The sequence below is a fragment of the Euprymna scolopes genome, chromosome 46 (assembly GCF_053919585.1).
Source record: "Euprymna scolopes isolate OS-2025 chromosome 46, ASM5391958v1, whole genome shotgun sequence".
Classification (NCBI taxonomy): domain Eukaryota; kingdom Metazoa; phylum Mollusca; class Cephalopoda; order Sepiida; family Sepiolidae; genus Euprymna; species Euprymna scolopes.
In genome coordinates, this window is record NC_136527.1 from 148,042,104 (window position 1) to 148,061,652 (window position 19,549).

General features: G+C 34.6%; 1 protein-coding gene across 1 annotated transcript in view; it reads right to left on the minus strand.

Moving 5' to 3' along the window:
* Positions 1-1,776: 1,776 nt before the first annotated feature.
* The window catches only part of LOC145270872 (uncharacterized), an 86,840-nt gene continuing 69,067 nt past the window's right edge, over positions 1,777-19,549 (minus strand). The window contains exon 3 of the mRNA XM_080126427.1: positions 1,777-7,440. Within this exon, the coding sequence (XP_079982553.1) occupies positions 2,717-5,854 (3,138 nt within the window). The 5' untranslated portion in view covers positions 5,855-7,440 and the 3' untranslated portion in view covers positions 1,777-2,716. The remainder of the gene's footprint in view (positions 7,441-19,549) is intronic.

The window sequence follows — 19,549 nt, forward strand, 5'->3', positions numbered from 1 at the left end:
GTAAATAGTGATATGAAAACAAAAACGATTCTCTTAATAGTCGCGTGAAAACTAATTTTTGTATTATTAAGGTTATCAACTTTGTTAGATTAAAAAAAAAGTCGTTTCTTTTTTTAATGTTTTGATTTTGAAATATTTGAATATAGCATCAAGCGTCCTAAATTATAAGATGAAAAAAAACGAACGAATCTGTTAGTAAAAGAGAGTTGTCTCCCTCTACACAATGACAAATTGTAAAACAACGTTTTTTATTATTATTAACGTTAGTTTCTGTAACGGCTTGATGAGACCTTGGGACAATCGTGTTAAATTATGAGATGAAAATAATGAACGAATCTGTTAGTAAAAGAGAGTTGTCTTCCTCTGCAGAGTGAATGATAGTAAAACAACGCGTAACCTTGAACCACTTTTTTGTTTCGACAGAAATATATAAGTTTTTTAATTTTTTAGATGAGGATCGATTATTCATAATATTTAGATTCATCGGACTACTGTTCTCATCTTGAGCGTCATTTTCACGTTTCAACAGAATATATATATATATGTATGTATATATATATATATATATATATATATATATATATATATATATATATATAAGTTTCTCAATTTTTGAGATGAGGATCGATTATTCATATTATTTAGATTCATCGGACTACTGTTCTCATCTTGAGTGTTATTTTCACAACGTTTCGCCATATGTAACCTCTGAAATGTTTTTGATAATTATGTTTTTATATGTATGCTAACCTTTAATCTTAAACTCAAATTTTTTTGGCTAAGCATTTCGGCAAATCTCAGTAGCTTACCCTATCTGAAGGTTTAAGGTTCAATTCTCAGTGTGGGCGAGCGAAAAATACAATTGCGAATTACTTAGGACCTCTATCCAGTCATGGCTGATGGAACAAGAGCATGCTACCCCCGTGAAGAAAAGGGTTCTGTTTAAAATTCTGTCCAGATTTCCAAGTTTGACGAGATACACATGAAGTAGTTTAGAGGATACATCAACTGAAACGTTGTGAAAATTGGTGAAACGTGAAAATTACACTCAAAATGAGAAGAGTCGTCTGAAAAATCCAAATAATATGAATGGACTTTATTCCTATTTTTGTCTTCCTTAAAACAATGTTTTGTTTTTGTTTTTTGTCTTCCTTAAAACAATGTTTTGTTTTTGTTTTTTTCTTCCTTAAAACAATGTTTTGTTTTTGGTTTTTGTCTTCCTTAAAACAATGTTTTGTTTTTGTTTTTTGTCTTCCTTAAAACAATGTTTTGTTTTTGTTTTTGTCTTCCTTAAAATAATGTTTTGTTTTTGGTTTTTGTCTTCCTTAAAACAATGTTTTGTTTTTGTTTTTTGTCTTCCTTAAAACAATGTTTTGTTTTTGTTTTTTTCTTCCTTAAAACAATGTTTTGTTTTTGGTTTTTGTCTTCCTTAAAACAATGTTTTGTTTTTGTTTTTTGTCTTCCTTAAAACAATGTTTTGTTTTTGTTTTTGTCTTCCTTAAAACAATGTTTTGTTTTTGTTTTTTGTCTTCCTTAAAACAATGTTTTGTTTTTGTTTTTTTCTTCCTTAAAACAATGTTTTGTTTTTGGTTTTTGTCTTCCTTAAAACAATGTTTTGTTTTTGTTTTTTGTCTTCCTTAAAACAATGTTTTGTTTTTGTTTTTTTCTTCCTTAAAACAATGTTTTGTTTTTGGTTTTTGTCTTCCTTAAAACAATGTTTTGTTTTTGTTTTTTGTCTTCCTTAAAACAATGTTTTGTTTTTGTTTTTGTCTTCCTTAAAATAATGTTTTGTTTTTGTTTTTTGTCTTCCTTAAAACAATGTTTTGTTTTTGGTTTTTTTCTTGTCCTTTTACTTGAATTTCATTCACTAAGTATTTCGGCAAATCCGGCAGTTTATGTTATCTGCTAGGAAACGCCCATGAAACCCCAAGTGGCTTCAGGCCTTGATAAGTGATGACCCCCATGTAAAAAAAAACAAAAAAAACATCAGCTTTAGCTTGGTAACATTTTTTCTGCAGAAGTACCAGAATCTTCATCGACTCAGGGTTTCGACTTCTCCACTAATTTTTTTTTTTTTTTTTTGCGAGGAAGGAGAGGGGATTGTCAATAAATTGTCAAATTTACGCAACGACGGGATTATTCTTCTGTAAGTTTGTTGGCATCGCCATGTCCGGTTTTGTTGTGGGGCTTTCTGTAAGCGTCACGAGGCTTTTATCTTTTAAATGCATTTGTTTGTGGAGTGTCGGATGGGAATTCCTCGAGTGGCTTTAGCCTGGTAACTTTTTTCCTGCAGAAGTACCGGAATTTTCATCAACTCAAGGTTGCAGCTTCTCCACTAATTTGGGGAATTCAGTTTATTTATTTATATTTTTTTTTTAGAGGGAGGGGGGGTCGACAAATTGTCAAATTTACACAACGATTGAACTATTCTTTAAGTTTATTGGCATCGCGGTGTCCGGTTTTGTCATTTTTGTAAGTGTTGTTCCGAACACAGCTGCCGCCACGAGGCTTTTATCTTTCAAATGTATTTGTTCGTGGCATTTTAGATGGGAATTCCTCGAGAACATTGGCTTTAGCCTGGTAACTTTTTTTTGCAGAAGTACCGAAATTTTCATCAACTCCGGGTTGCGACTTCTCCACTAATTTGCGGAATTTAGTTTTAGTTTGTTTTTTTTCTTGGAGGGAGAAGAGAAGGGTTGTCGATAAATTGTCAAATTTACGCAACGATGGGACTATTCTGTATGTTTGTTGGTGTTGGCGTGTCCGGTTTTGTAGTAGGGCTTTCTGTAAGTGTTGAACCGAGCACAGTCGCCGATACGAGGTTTTTATCTTTCAAATGTATCTGTTCGTGGCGCTTTAGATGGGAATTCCTCGAGAAAGAGGAGCCGCAGACCTGGCATGAATACGGCTTTTCCCCAGTATGGGTCTGTATATGCCGCTGCAGGTTCGAGAGACGAGTGAACGTCGAGAAGCAGATGTAACACGGATGGAGCTTCTCCCCGCTGTGAATCAGCAAGTGCCGGTTGAGGGCCGGCTTCTGGAAGAAAGTTGCCTGGCATATCTCGCACGTGAAGATTTTCCCCTCGGCATGGGTCAAGTGGTGCGCCTTGAGGTGCGACTTTTGCGAGAATGTAAACCCACACACGTTGCAGACGTGGGGCTTTTCACCGGTGTGGGTTTGCATATGTCGTTTCAAGTGTGAATTCCGCGTGAACGAAGACTTGCAAATCGTGCACGGGTACGGCTTGATTCCGGAGTGAATCTGCATGTGGCGCTGCAGGTTCGAAAGCCTCGAGAATGTCATATCGCACACCGTGCACGGATGAGGCTTGACGTCGCTGTGCGTCAGCAAGTGACGTTTCAGCGCCGACTGTTGCGTAAAAGCCGCGTTGCACGTCTCGCACTTGTACGGTTTCACCCCACTATGAATCCTCATGTGGACGTGGAGACTAGAATTCCGAGAGAACGTCGACAAACAGATCCCGCAGACGTACTGCTTATCGCCAGCTTTTCGTTTCGTATAACTCTCACAAGCTATGTCTTCCGACTGCGACACTTGCATAGGTTCACTTGAGCCCGTTTTTTCATTTCCTGTAGTTTCTAAATTATTTTCCGTAGCAGAATCCTGCAGAAGCGATTCATCAATTTCCTGTTTCATAATTTCTGTCTTATCGTCATTGGTCGATATTGCATGCAGTTGCAGGTCCGAACTGCTCGAAAACATCATAGATTCGCTTGAGCTAGGTTTTTCGTTTCCCGGAGTTTCTAAATGACTTCCTGTCAGTGATTCTTGCGAAAATGACATGTCGAGTTGTTCCGAAATTTCTGTCTTATCGCCGTCGTTGTGCGATAGCATATGTAGCTGCAGATCCGAATTGCTCGGTAATATCATTTGGCAGACGCCGCACGTGTACAGTGAATCTCCGTTATGCATTTGCACATGCAGTTTTAAAAGCGCTTTCTGCGAGAAGGATCGGTTGCATATATCGCAAGTAAACGGCTTTTGCCCGGTATGGGTCAGGATGTGGCGTTTTAGGTGTGCATTCCTAGAAAACGTCGAGTTGCATATTTCGCACATGTATGGTTTCCGTCCGCTGTGGGTTTGCACATGCCTCTGCAGGTTTGAATATCTTGAAAATTGCGCATTGCAAATCTGGCATGAATACGGCCGAACGTCACTGTGCGACACAAGGTGCTTGTTTAGCGACGATTGCTGAAAGAACGCTGCGTTGCAGATCTCGCAGGTAAATCGCTTCTCGCCCACGTGCGTTTGCAGGTGTGCTTTTAGGTGCGACTTTTGGGAGAAAGCGAACCCGCAAATGTCGCACGCATGCGGCTTTTCACCGCTGTGGGTCAACATGTGTCGTTTTAGATGTGAATTACGAGTGTACGCGCATCGGCATATCGAACACGAGTAAGGTTTTTCCCCAGTATGCAGCTGCACATGTCGCTGCAAGTTGGAAACTTTCGAGAATGTTGTGCCGCAGATATCACACACATGCAGCTTCGCTTCGATGTGCGTCAACAAGTGCTTGCTCAATTCCGTCTTCAGCGTAAACGTTTCATCGCAAATATCGCAGCTGTACGAGCTGCCTTCCGTGTGCGACTCCAAGTGCGATTCCAGCTGCGATTTCTTTGAAAAAATATACCCGCACAGGTCGCAAGTGTTTGCCTTCTCTCGCGAGTGCGACTGGATGTGGCGTTTGAGATGCGAGTTCCGGGTAAAAGATGAACCACAAGTCTCGCAGGCGTATGGCTTCAGCCCGGTATGCGTCTGGATATGTCTATGCAAATTAGACGGCCTGGAAAATGTCGTCCCGCAGATCTTGCACGAATGAGACTTTCTATCTTCGTTGTGCGTGAGCAAATGTCGATTCAGGGCCTCCGGTGCAGAAAACGCCTCGTTGCAATTCCCGCACGAATATGACGTCTCCATGGCGTGAGTAAACTTGTGCATTTCCCATTCCGATTCGTTTGTAAATACATACCCACACACCACACACACGTTCGGATTATCGTCCTTTCCATTCGTCTGGATGTCAGGCTTTAAAACTTCCGACTTATCATCCTCGTCGTTATCAGCATCGTGTGTAAGTAAATGTTCATTCAGTAACTTTTGCTCGGAAAACGCTGAATCACAAGTTCCACAAGTATATAATTTCTCCGCTACATCCTGTGAGTCCGGATCCTGATCTGATTCACTTATATATCCGCTAGCTTCGGAAACGTTTGGTCTATCCCCGCCGTTTGTCTCCACCTCGGTTTTAAAAAACTGTGCTTTACTATCATTATCGATTAACAAACGTCCATCTGGAATCTCTTTTTCCGAAAGGGCTACATCACAACTTGTGGAAGAATACGATTTCTCCACATGCGTAAGCCGATGTAGTTCCCGATCGGATTCGTTTGTAAATGCATGTCCGCACAAATCACAATTATTTCGTTTAACATCACAATTGTTTTGCGGGTTTGTCTTAAATACCTGCGTCATCCCATCATTGTGCGTGAGCAAATGTCTATGCAGAGCCTCTTGTTCGCAAAAGACCGCATCACAACTACCACAATGATATGATTTTGTCACCGTATGATTGAGTTGGTGGATTTCTCGATCCGATTCGTCTGTGAATGCGTATCCACAAACGTCGCAAGTGCCTCGTTTCGTCTCGTGGTTTACATCCGTTTTCAAAGTGTGCAATTTCGCAGTTAAGCTGCGTTTAAGCAAATGCCGAGTCAAAGCCTCTTGTTCGACTGTGTGGGTCAGCTGGTGAATTTCCCAATCGGATTTATTCGTGAATGCAGACCCGCACTCTTGGCAAACGCTTGGTTTCATTTCCAGGTTTGTGTTCGTCTCCATTTTTTAAAACTCAACTTCACGATTCACGAACATCAATTACAAAAATAGTGCCGATCTCCGCTAGTCGCAGCCTGGTCCTCGTTTATAATCTAGAAAGTAAACTTACGCAAAAAATTCTTTAGATTATTATTAAAAAAATAGTCTAATTTTGCTGTCAGACAGATACCAAATCTCCATTATTAATAAAATAGTATAGGTCCAGCTTCAGACAAATATCAGATCGCCATTGCTATTAAAATAGTGCAGTTTTGCCTTCAGGCAGACAGATACCAAATCTCCATTCTTAAGCAATTTGTAATTATTTAGACACCAAATCAATGAAAATGAATTTAAAAAAATAATGTTAACCCGTTCAAGACATCAAGGGAAATAACTCTTAATTTTCCAAATTATCTCCCCTGAACCAATTAAAACTGAAATTTATAGAGCTAAAAAATTAAAATTGTAATCAGTAATGTAGCGGTGCTCATTAATTCCCTGGCAATTCCGGGTAGTCCTGCTAGGGTTTATATCAACTATTGATCAGTGTTAATTGTTTCAACTAAAACGATTATATTTTGTTATTTTTTAGATGAGGATTGACAATTTATATGGCTTGGGTTATTATTCTCATCTTGAATCTTCCTTTTTACTTGCCGCCCCACGAGGACAGAGTTGGATACAAGGTTAGTTTTTATGCGACGACTGAAAGACATTGATTACAAGAATAGTGCCAGTCTCTGCTAGTAACGTGGTTGTCATATATAATCGGGAAATCAGACTTAAAGTAAAAAAAATATCGATTAGTATTCGGATCTTTTTTAAGCTCGGTAAAAAAATTGGATCGGTATTTTATTTTTTTGTTTTGGATAAAATTCAACGGCTCTTTTGATTTATTTTTTTTTTTTTGTTTTTTTTTTTGATAAGATTCAACGTATCTTTTTTGAACGTAGACTAAACACGATTTTATATGTACAATGTTTTGCTTTTAAAAAAAAGCAAATTGCCATTTTTTTTTTAGTTTCTTGGGATAAGATTCAATGTCTCTTTGATTCATTTTTTTTTTTTTTTGATAAGATTCAGTGGATCTTTGTTGAATGTGGAAATTTAGTTTTGGCATCAAACAACAATGTTAAGAATAAATATTAAAGAATTCAACTTCCTAGAAATATGCACGTCTTAACACGATTTATATATACAGTGTTTTGCTTTTACGCTTCTGGTTTTCAAAAAAGCAAATTGCTGTTTTTTTGTTGGTTTTCTTTTGTTTTTTTTTTTAGTTTTTCTGTTCTTTTTTTGTTTTGTTTTTAAATATTAAAAAAAAATTTTTTTTTTTTAAATATGGTTTCTTTAGATATGCACGGTATTCAGCAAATGTTTGGGCACTGTTCTTTTAAGCCATTGAATTCACGGTTTCTGAAAATCCCGAGGGACATTTTTTTGCAAGAATCAACTTTCATGTTCGAGATTGTCTCCATCTTTTGTTTGTTTGTTGTTGTTTTTGAGCTGATCTTCTGAATAGAAACGAAAACATTCAAATAGTTTTCCCCTGTCGTGACTCTTTACAAATCAGTTGCAGGATGGACGGACCGGTTTCGTGTAATCACCTGAAATGAAAACAAAAATAAATTAACGTTTTACTAGTAGAACCCGTGGAAATTCCACAGTAGTTGAAAATTTGGCGCTTCTACACTATTGGAAAGTTTGTAGTAGATAAATGGAGTTTTCAGATAAAAAAATTTAAAAAAAACAATATTTTCAACTGATTTTTTTTATTGTCAATTCTAAGTTAGAATGTTAGCTTCCAGATTATGCAGTCGAAATTGAATTTTAACTAAATTATTTAAAAAAAAATCAACTTTTATCGTGTTTGCTGGTGAAAAAGTGTGACCATCTTGCTTTGGTACTTGTACAAGTTTAACCAAGGCGTTAAAAAAAATGAAAATATCGAAATAAGTTATATTGTACATATCAGTTTTGGATTGCAGATCTAAAAAAAAAAAATTCACTTAATTTGATTGAGCAGTTTTGTTTTTTTTTTACAGTGGAAAAACACGTTTTTATGACAGCGTGTTGAAGATAGCCATCTTGGAATTTATAAATAAAATCGAAACGCAAGGGAAGCAACTCTACATTTTTAATGTGACCAACGCAAAACAAATAACAAAATAAACATAACATATATACAAGGTTTCTGAGTCTGGTTTTCATTCAAAAATTTTTTTTTTTTTTTCATAATTGTTTCCTATAAAAATAAATGTTCGCCTAAAAATTAAAAAACCCGTAAAAATGACATACAAGATTTTTGCAACTGTTTTCCAAGAATTATCGGGAGGAAATTATCTCCCTTGTGAACTCTCCTGTGTCTTACATAGGTATACACGCTCGTGTTCAGCAAATTCTATTTTCTATTTTCTTTAATAATTTTCTACTTTATTGATGTTCGTAAATTTTGGATGTAATCATCTTAAAAATATGAAGAATACGTAGATACCATTGTTTTTGTGTGAAATTCAGTTTTACGATTTCCAAAATTTCGTCCCAATTCTGTAGAAGCGCTGAAAATTTTTAATTTTACTACTACTACTACTACTACTACTACCACCAATACTACTACTACTACTACTACTACTAATAATAATAATACTAATACTACTACTACTAATAATAATAAGAGGTGGAGGTATGTGATAATTCCTTCAGTTAAAAATATCCAGTTGGACGATGTTTCGTCGGGGATGACAAATCAGCTATCACTGTTTGAAAAACAGGTGCAGTAATGCAAGAATAAAATGTCTCGAGAAATTAAAAATACGAGGAATACGTAGATACCATTGTTTTCATGTGAAATTCACCTTTACGATTTCTAAATTTTTTTTTTTTTACATGGGAGTCACCACTTATCAAGGCCCGGTGGCCACTCGAGGATAAGGGTTATTGTGTGTACAGTAATCAATGAGATAATATTGTAGTAATTGTTTATAATGGAGATTTGATGAATTGGATTACTTAAGGAGGCTGTTTATCAGGAATTTGTTTATGTTGGACTTGAAAAGTTGTAGCCAGTTGGGAAACAGGCAAATGGAACAGTGTTCTACAGGAGTGAAGTTCTAGGAAAGAAGCCTTGTTCATGGAATCTACGTTTTTTATTTAGGCACAGATGGGGAAAATTATTGACAGTGATTTCAGCTTGATGGGTGTTTTTTGTCCCAATAGTGTACAATCATGATAACAAGTATGTGATAAATTTCTTCAGTTAAAATATCTGATGGAAGATATTTCGTCGGGGACACCAAATCATCTGTCACTGTCTAAAAAAAAAAACAGGAAGTAATGTAAGAATAAAATGTTTCGAGATATATGCCAGAATAATGTAGTATTTGTAATGGGGAAAGAGGTGGCTAGTTACTTTTAATGCATCTAAAACCAAGCTTCTATCCCTACACTATCTACGCTCAGATCCCCATCTGGCATCAATTGAAATTAACAGTTCTCGTCTTGGGGAGGCTTCATGTTTTTACAAGCTTCTGGGCTTGACCTTTACTCCTGACCTAAAATGGAACACGTATATCAAATCCATTGCCAAATTCGCTGGAAAAATGGTAGGATCCTTCTACTACTCCAGTAGATATCTCACTCCTGATGCAATTCTCTACCTATATAAAAGCCAGGTTCGGCCAACGATGGAGTACTGTTGCCACATCTGGACAGAAGCTGCTAGAAGCAGCTTATCCTGCCTTGACAGAGTTCAAAATAGACTTCGTAGCTCAGTAGGGGATGCTCTTTTCTCTTCCCTGCAACCTCTTTCCCACAGAAAAGACGTTGCGAGCCTGTCTCTGCTTTATCGTTATTTTCATGGCAAGTGCTCATCTGAGCTTCCATCTATGGTCCCCTCTTGCCAAACTTTCACGAAAAACACTCGTCTAGCCAAAACCACTATCAATAATTTCCCACACTCTTTATCTGTGCCTAAACCTAAACGTAGATTCAATGAACAAAGCTTCTTTCTTAGAACTGCACGCCTGTAGAACTCTCTTCCGATTGCCTTCTTTCCAGCTGACTACAATCTGATTGTCTTCAAGTCCAACGTAAACAAGTTCTTGATGAACCGTCCCCCTAAGTAATCCAATTTACAAAATTCCCACTACTTATGTTTACTTCGCTATAATCACATCGACTAATGTATACCCATTAACCCTTATCCTCGAGTGGCCTCCGGGCCTTGATAAGTGGTGATTATTGTGTAAACAGAAAATAATTTGTTTTAAGAATTATATTTTTTCTGTAAAAAAATGTTTATTTACTTTTAAGAATGTTTCACAAAAAAGTTATCAATTACAAGAAATAAATATTACACGATTATAAAATGATTTCTTTTTAACTACTTTATTTTATGTAACAAAATTTTATAAAATAATGTTCTAAGTATTATTATCTATATATTAATAGGATAGCGTGTGTATTATTTTGTGTGTCATGCTTACATCCGTGTGACTGTCATTTAATTGTCATGGACTTCCATTTCTTGTCATAAACAATTTTATCAAGAAGTCTTCATAAGTTTTGGTTTCGGTTTCGATTATAGATGACTAGCGAAGGGTACCCAGCATTGCCCGGGTGTTTGGAGGTGTGTGTGGTTTTGGGTAAATCAAAACTCCGGGGGGGGGGGTAAAAAAAAATGTTTTGGTAGGTAAGTATGAGGATCGAACCGGAACTCTTGAGGCAAAATTGGAAAAAAAAACCGTGTGACATTAACCATTGCGCCACCGTGACATACCAACGTAAAAGGCATTTGAATTTATTTAATTACTTAGATTTGGCAGGTGCACGTTTTAATGACTTAATGAGGTCAACTGTTGACTGTGGAGTAGCATTTCATTTACTGCGGAATGCTTTTTTTTTTTTTTAATTTTCCCAAGATGTTGGGGGTAGGGGGAAACAGCTCCACTTCGGCGATCAAGACCGGAGTGTCACTTTTCTTATAGGAAAAGGCTTAATCCACATGCAGCGAGCGAAAACTGTTGACTATTTATCTTCCTGAAGTCGAGCAAATTAAATACACAGGCGAGCTCCATTGTTAACTCGGAGATATTACGATTTACATGTGATATAAAAAAGTTATCAGAAGTTGCGAGCCTACCGACTGCTTCTCTGGAAAAAGCCTTTCTTGGACACACACAAAAAGCGAACATACATTTTCGCTTTTATATAGATAGATGACACTTAAGTCATCTATTTTTTTTATAAATAATTTTATTAAGAATTCTTCATAAGTTTCTGTTTCAGTTTCGATTATAGCTGATGGCACTTAAGTAAGTTTTGGTTTTACACGATTATGAAATGATTTTCGGCAACTAATTTATTTTATGTAACAAAGTTTTATCAAATAATGAGAATCACAAAAATAATGCTTAAAACTTAATTGATTAAACAATTTCATTTGAAAATTTATTTATTAAATAACAGCAAAAAAATTTATTTATTAAATAACAGCAAAAAAATTTATTTATTAAATAACAGCAAAAAAATTTACTTATTAAACAACAGCAAAAAAATTTATTTATTAAATAACAGCAAAAAAATTTATTTATTAAATAACAGCAAAAAAATTTATTAAATAACAGCAAAAAAATTTATTTATTAAATAACAGCAAAAATATTTATTTATTAAATAACAGAAAAAAAATTTATTTATTAAATAACAGCAAAAAAATTTATTTATTAAATAACAGCAAAAAAATTTATTTATTAAATAACAGCAAAAAAATTTATTTATTAAATAACAGCAAAAAAATTTATTTATTAAATAACAGCAAAAATATTTATTTATTAAATAACAGCAAAAATATTTATTTATTAAATAACAGCAAAAATATTTATTTATTAAATAACAGAAAAAAAATTTATTTATTAAATAACAGCAAAAAAATTTATTTATTAAATAACAGCAAAAAAATTTATTTATTAAATAACAGCAAAAAATAAATAAAATAAAATAACTTATGTATTATATGTTGCAATATTTTGGACTTGTAATGGGGTATGATCCCACACAGTCGGACGATTCTATTTATAAACGATGCTGCTAGGAACTGACAAATCGAATTAATTCACGTTCTGCTACCAACCAATTAGAAAACAGAATTGCTTCATAAATATTAAACCCTTTCTGGAGCAATTTCACATGTTTTTTTTCCGTCTCGACACGGTAAGAATATTTTGCTCTGTGGAACTGTCTACTGCAAACAAGTCACCTCTCAGGACTTGTTTAAAACAACGAACCATCGGAAACTGTTCTGAAACTTAACATGGCTTACGCTTCTAGATTATAATACATAAAAACTAAAAAATAATAAGGACGACACGCTATTGTAAGGAAGCACTAAAGTAAATATTACACATTAAATAACTGTTCACATTGTTCCAATTATTTTCATATAAAATTTTAATCTAACACATCATATTGCCGAAGGACTTTCAATAATAATAACCATTAATTAATTCAATGAAAATGTGTTTGATTATGATAATAATAACTAGCAGAACCCTTGGAAATTCCACGGTAGTTGAAAACTTTTAAAACATGTCATAAATAAAATAAATAAAAAATAACAACAAATAACAACAAATTTAAAACAATTTTTTAGCAAATTCTTTTTTTTAACGTTTCAGAGCTAAAAAGAATTGATTAAAAATTTTTTTTTTTTTTAATGAAAAGTCAACACACAACATAATGGTATTCGACAACGAAGCTACATCCAAGGGAGGTCACTTACATATTATAACAATAATTGTATATTATTCTAATGGTATTTGACAACGAAGCTACATCCAAGGTAGGTCACTCGCATATTATAACAATAATTGTATATTATTCTAATGGTATTTGACAACGAAGCTACATCCAAGTTAGGTCACTCGCATATTATAACAATAATTGTATATTATTCTAATGGTATTTGACAACGAAGCTACATCCAAGGGAGGTCATTCACATATTATAACAATGATGGTATATGATTCTAATGGTATTTGACAACGAAGCTACATCCAAGGGAGGTTACTTGCATATTATAACAATGATTGTATATTATTCTAATGGTATTTGACAACGAAGCTACATCCAAGTTAGGTCACTCGCATATTATAACAATAATTGTATATTATTCTAATGGTATTTGACAACGAAGCTACATCCAAGGTAGGTCACTCGCATATTATAACAATAATTGTATATTATTCTAATGGTATTTGACAACGAAGCTACATCCAAGGGAGGTCATTCGCATATTATAACAATGATTGTATATTAATCTAATGGTATTTGACAACGAAGCTACATCCAAGGTAGGTCACTCGCATATTATAACAATGATTGTATATTAATCTAATGGTATTTGACAACGAAGCTACATCCAAGGGAGGTCACTCGCATATTATAACAATGATTGTATATTATTCTAATGGTATTTGACAACGAAGCTACATCCAAGGGAGGTAACTCGCATATTATAACAATGATTGTATATTATTCTAATGGTATTCGACAACGAAGCTACATCCAAGGGAGGTCATTCGCATATTATAACAATGATGGTATATGATTCTAATGGTATTTGACAACGAAGCTACATCCAAGGGAGGTCACTCGCATATTATAACAATGATGGTATACTATTCTAATGGTATTTGACAACGAAGCTACATCCAAGGGAGGTCACTCGCATATTATAACAATGACGGTATATTATTCTAATGGTATTCGACAACGAAGCTACATCCAAGGGAGGTTACTTGCATATTATAACAATGATGGCATATTATTCTAATGGTATTCGACAACGAAGCTACATCCAAGGGAGGTCACTTGCATATTATAACAATGATGGCATATGATTCTAATGGTATTCGACAACGAAGCTACATCCAAAATATAAATTATAAAAGGAACAAATGTCAATGTTGAATAGCTGGGGACATATTTAAGGAGATATGACGGAGGATTCATATTGGGACAATAAATATAACCATAGTGCTGAGAGAGAGAAGACATTTATACAGTTCTTATATTTCCTGAGACTTCATATATAAGCAATACACATGAAAAAATTTAAATAGCTTAAAATATTTCAATATTGGTATACATAGAAAGAGTTTTATGAGCTAAGAAAGAATCTTTTTAAATTTAAAAAATCTGATTAAAATTAAGGAAGTTATGACTATTTTTGTGCCTCACGCGTTTGGATATTTTCCCCTCTTTAAGACCATATGCGTTTCATCACATTTTTACACTACTTTTTCAGTAAAAATGTCATATCTTTGTTCAAACGCAAGACTAAGAAATGAAATTTACCATATAAGTGTATTTTTGTGCAAGGAATCAGAATATGCAACTGAAAATCTCCCAAAGTTCATGGTTTCCAAATAATCTGCAGTAAATGTGCATAAATATGCTGCAATTCCTTAAAAATGCCATGTATCCATAAACAGAAAAGAAGTTGGAGAACTCAAAGTTGAATTGTAATGTGCTTTATGTACAAAAAACTTAAATCTAAACATAGGACCATTTAAAAATGAATATATTGCAATATTTCTTTGGTATTATTGTCGATTAACACCTTCTGTTTAACCCCACCCAACCCCTTCTGACCACCCCTCCAAAATGTGATTCTACCTTTTTAAGTAATTATGTATGAAATGCCATGAAAAACTTTAATGAAAGATAAACAAATTATTTTAGAATTTAATGTAAAATAATTCCCCATTACATGTCATTCTAGCGTTTTAGGGCAGTTAACTTTTTTTTTTTTCTATGGGGGATAAATCCTGTATGCTTTGTTTTTTTAAGACGATTATGTGTGGTTTTAAGAGGGTTTCTATGCAATGAGAATATGGGGGGGGGGTTGCCATTCGGACTTTGAATTAATTGTAGGGCTAAGGAAAATTATGTGTGAACATACTGAAGACTTGACAAAAACAACAAAAACAACATTAGAGGGGGGGGGGGCGGTTAGTTTCACAAAAATTTAATGCAAAATAATTCATCATTTCCAGGCCATTCTAGCATTTTAGGACAGTTAATTTTTATGGGAGATAAATCATGTGCATTTTTCTTTAAGGAAGGATCTATTTTTTGTTTGTTTGTTTTAGATGCTTGTATGTGGCTTACAGAGGTATTTTGTTGAGGGGGGCTTGCCACTCGAACTTAGGGTTATTGTTAGGGTTAAAGAGTGTTTTAGGAGGAGACTGGGGTTATAGGTGAGGTTAAGAGAGCTTTTTTTTCAAAGAGAGCATTCATGACTCATATTTACTGTTAGTACTTCATAATTATTGGCTTTTGAAAATGTTATGGATTAAATTTGGAATATCGCATTACTATTAAATATGTAAACTTCTGTCAAAAAAAAAAATATGTATATATAACAAATAAATGTTATGCAAAGCATTAAGCAAGATAAGTTACTTTTCTACCTAACTGAATAAGTTTTTACTGTTTTTATTTAAATGTAACATATTTATTCAGTTCGACATTAAAAAAAGCAAAAAAAAACAAAAACAAAAAAAAAAAAACTAAAAAGTATCCAGTTAGGTAGAAACGTAAACTTATCTTACCTTTGATAACATTTGTTTTTGACAACTTTTTCGTACCTCTGGATTGAAATACGAAACGTTACTTCATTTTTGTTTTGTTGTCTTAACTGCAAAATGCCGTTTCCATTTCAAATAAATGTCTTACAGAAAGTTATATATATATATATATATATATATATATATATATATATTAGTGGGTATGTGTATTCAACAGGTAAAATAAGTCAGCAAATGTTATATTTAGTTTTAATTTGATAAGCTGCGTTACGAAATTTCGAAGAAAATTCCAGGTACTTGTGCACTTATTGAACCGTGCTGAAATAATAATGCTATTATTTCGAAAGCCATTCTTAACATGGGGAGAGGAGGGTGTTTTGTAACTATTCTGTACTATCAGTTAACAAATTAATAAAATAAAAATGTCGTAAAACTTTAATTTAACTTGAAAATACTATTTAAAAATAACACGGTTCAATAAATGCAGAAGCACCAAATTCCATAAATTTGTTGATTTCTATTTTCGAGGTTGAAGATGTTTATTCCATAGGCTGTTTATGCTGGAGCAACTCGTAAAAAATACCTTTCACTTAATAAATAGAAAAAAAAAATAACGAAATAAAAAGCTTCCTAATTATAGTTTGATGAGTTTTCTAACTGCTTTAAAAATTTCAAGAATATTGATATAGATTTTGAGGGTTTGTATTACTATACACATAGATTCGAAAAAGTTGTCAAAAAAACAAATATATAACAAATAAATGTTATCAAAGGCAAGATAAGTTACTTTTCTACCTTACTGGATATAATTTTCTAGTGTTTTTATTTAATGTAACATGTTTATTCAGCTCGATAAACAGTGTTTACCGATGTATTGGAAAATTTAAAATGGCGCCTGACTCTCTTGAAACGGTAAGTTTGAGGAAAAGAGTTAAAAATGAAAAACTACACAAAATACTGTTAGAAACTCGCTCATTATATGTTACCGTGACATAGGCTGACATATATTCGGTGGGTTTTTAGCAGTATTTTGTATAGTTTTTTTTATTTTTAACTCCTTTTCTCAAACTTACCGTGTCAAAGAGAGAGTCGCCATTTTAAATTTTCCAATACGTTGGTAAACACTGTACGTTTTTCGAGCTGAATAAAAATGTTACATTAAATAAAAACATTAAAAATTATCCAGTTAGGTAGAAAAGTAACTTATCTTGCCTTTGATAACATTTATTTGTTATATATTTGTTTTTTTGACAACTTTTTCAAATCTATGTGTATAGTAGTACAAACGAGATTTTCATACATCATGGATATCATTTGGGAATTATTGCAATGATAAAATAATTAGAAAAAAACAAGCCGCGCGTGTTGTGTCCCCCCCCCTCTCTACGAGGGGAATGTGAGGGATTGATGACCAAAAATAAGTCGTGCTTCGTGAGACGACTTTTTTGTTTTTAATTTTTATAAAAAAAAATAACAAAAAAAAAAAAAAAAACGATTAAGTTCAGCTGCTGGGGGACACAAACCAGAATTTTGCCAGGGTCAGCGATACTGAATGTATAGTTGGAACAATTGTCTTCACATTTTGATCAAGTTTCAGTGAAATCTAATGGATGGAGTTATGGAGCAAAGGTGTCATTTTTTGCCACTTTGGGGCGTTTAACTTTATTGTTGTACACTTTTTTTTTTTTTTTTTTACATAGACATCACCACTTTTCAAGGCCAAGAGGCCACTCGAGGATAAGGGTTAAAGAGTACCGTAGAAATTGGACAATATAGTAACTGTTAGTAATGGAAATTCGGTAAATTTGTTAACTTATATGGAACAGCTCATCAAAAACTTGTTTACGTTAGACTTGAAGACAACCATATTGTAGTCAGCTGGAAAGCAGGAAAACGGAAGACAATTCTACAGGCGTGCAGTTCTGAGAAAGCTTTGTTCATGGAATCTATGTTTAGGTTTAGGCACAGATAAAGAGTGGGGGTAATTATTGATAGTGTTTTCTGCTAGACGGGTGTTTCTTGTGAAAGTTTGGCGAGGGGGGGGCATAGATTGGAGCTCAGTCAAGCACCTGCCATGAAAATAATGATAAAGCAGAAACAAACTCGCAGCATCTCTTCTGTGAGAAAGAGGTTGCAGAGAAGAGAAAAGGACATCCCCTCCTTTCTAGCAGCTCCTGCCCAGATGTGGCAACAGTACGCCATCTTTGGACGTACCTGGCTTTTATATAGATAAAGAATTGCATCAGCATCTACGTATTGAAGTACAACTTGTGGCAACATTTCAGAAAAAAGTAATGGACGGCTATCCAGGAATCATCCAAACTACCAGATGAAAAACAATGGACAAAATGACGTCAATAAAAACATAGGTCCCTCTCCGATAAGTCAGGTGACCAATATATTTTGTATGTTTAACCTTAAGCCTGTATTTCATACACCAATATATCAGAAAAATTAAATTTATCGGGCTAATGACATTGTTGTATTGTGATACGAATATGAATTAAGAATTGTTTATTAAATGTTTTTCACAAAAATAATTGAAAAAAAATTTTCATATGATTTTAACGATCTCCATAAAAGTGTAAATGTAACAAGCCGCGCATGCGTGTCCCCCCTCTCTACGAGTGAAATTAGAGGGATCGATGACCAAAAATGTGTCATGGTCTGTGAGGCAATTTTTATGTTTTTAAATTTTGTCAAAAATCGACTAAGTCCAGTTCTTGGGGGGACGCAAACCATAATTTTGCCAGAGTCAGCGATACTGAATATATATTTGATACTGAATGTATATTTGAAACCAATTTCCCTCACATTTTGACCAAGTTTCAGTGAAATCTAATGGACGGATACAAAGTTATGGGGAAAAAGTGTCATTTTGGGGCATTTTTGACCCCTTCAGAGCCCCTGGGGGTGCAATGAGAATTTTGTTAAAAAAATACTTTATTGTTGTTCAATAATAATAGTAATACAAACCCAAAAAAGATTAATAAAAAAAAAAAAAAGATTTTGAAAAAATTGACCCGTTGGGTCATTGGTTCAAATTAAATTGTTTTAATCAGGAAAAAGTGACTTTGTTAAGCCAGTTAAACATGAAAAAAAAAAAAAATTGTATTGAAATACAACTTGTGGCAAAATTTCAGAAAAAAAGTAATAGAAAGTTATCCGAGAATCGTCCAGACTAACGAACAAACGAACGCCACTGAAAACATAGGTCCCTCTCCGATGAATCAGGGGACAAAAAAGATTAATGTATTCATTTTTTTTTTTGCGGACTGTTATCCTCATCTTCATTGTTGTTGTTTTTCACAACGTTTCGGTAAACTAATCCTCTGGCCTTCTTCAGGTGGGTTTACTGCGACAAGATAGGAATGCCGAGTGTATTTATTTGCTTCCCCACTGAGCAAATTAGGCACAAGGCCGTTTTTTAATGTGGAGAGAGAGGGGGAAGGAAAAGGGGGACCAGCTCCCGAGAGATGGGAAATGGGAGCTGGATAGTAACTGTTGGTATGAAGGGTTGCCCCTACATTGACCAAGGTCTGATATGTGGGGTTACCCCCACATATGGTCTTTGCTTGCAGTATCTGTCGGAACAGATACTACACTTTGATCTTGTCACCCGTGCCGCGCAAGGCGGGGGGGGGGCTGTGCAACAAGATAGGAATGCTGAGTCTTGTAATTTCTAGTTTCTGTTTTCTCACCATGTTTTTGGCTGACTAATCCTCGGGCCTGCTTTGGGTAGGATTGAATTTTGAAACCACTATCTTCACACAATGCTCACCTGGAATCGTAGCGACTCAACGCCTCTATCCATTGCGCCACAGACCCAATCAAAGTTGAATTTTATGGTTTTAGAAATCCAATTGTCAGGTTAATACCAAATGGTATTATATTTTAATCACCCTTCAGGGCCCGTGGCACAGTGGATAGACGCATTGAGTCTCTACGGTTTCAGGTGAGACTTGTCTGAAGATAGCGGTTTTGATCCTACTCAAAGCAGGCCATAGGATGAGTTGGCCAACTATGTAAGGCAGTAATTACTGGGGATACAATTACAAGAGTCAGCATTCCTATCCCATTAACCACCTGAGGAAGGCCAGAGGACGAGTTGGGCGAAACGTGGTGAAA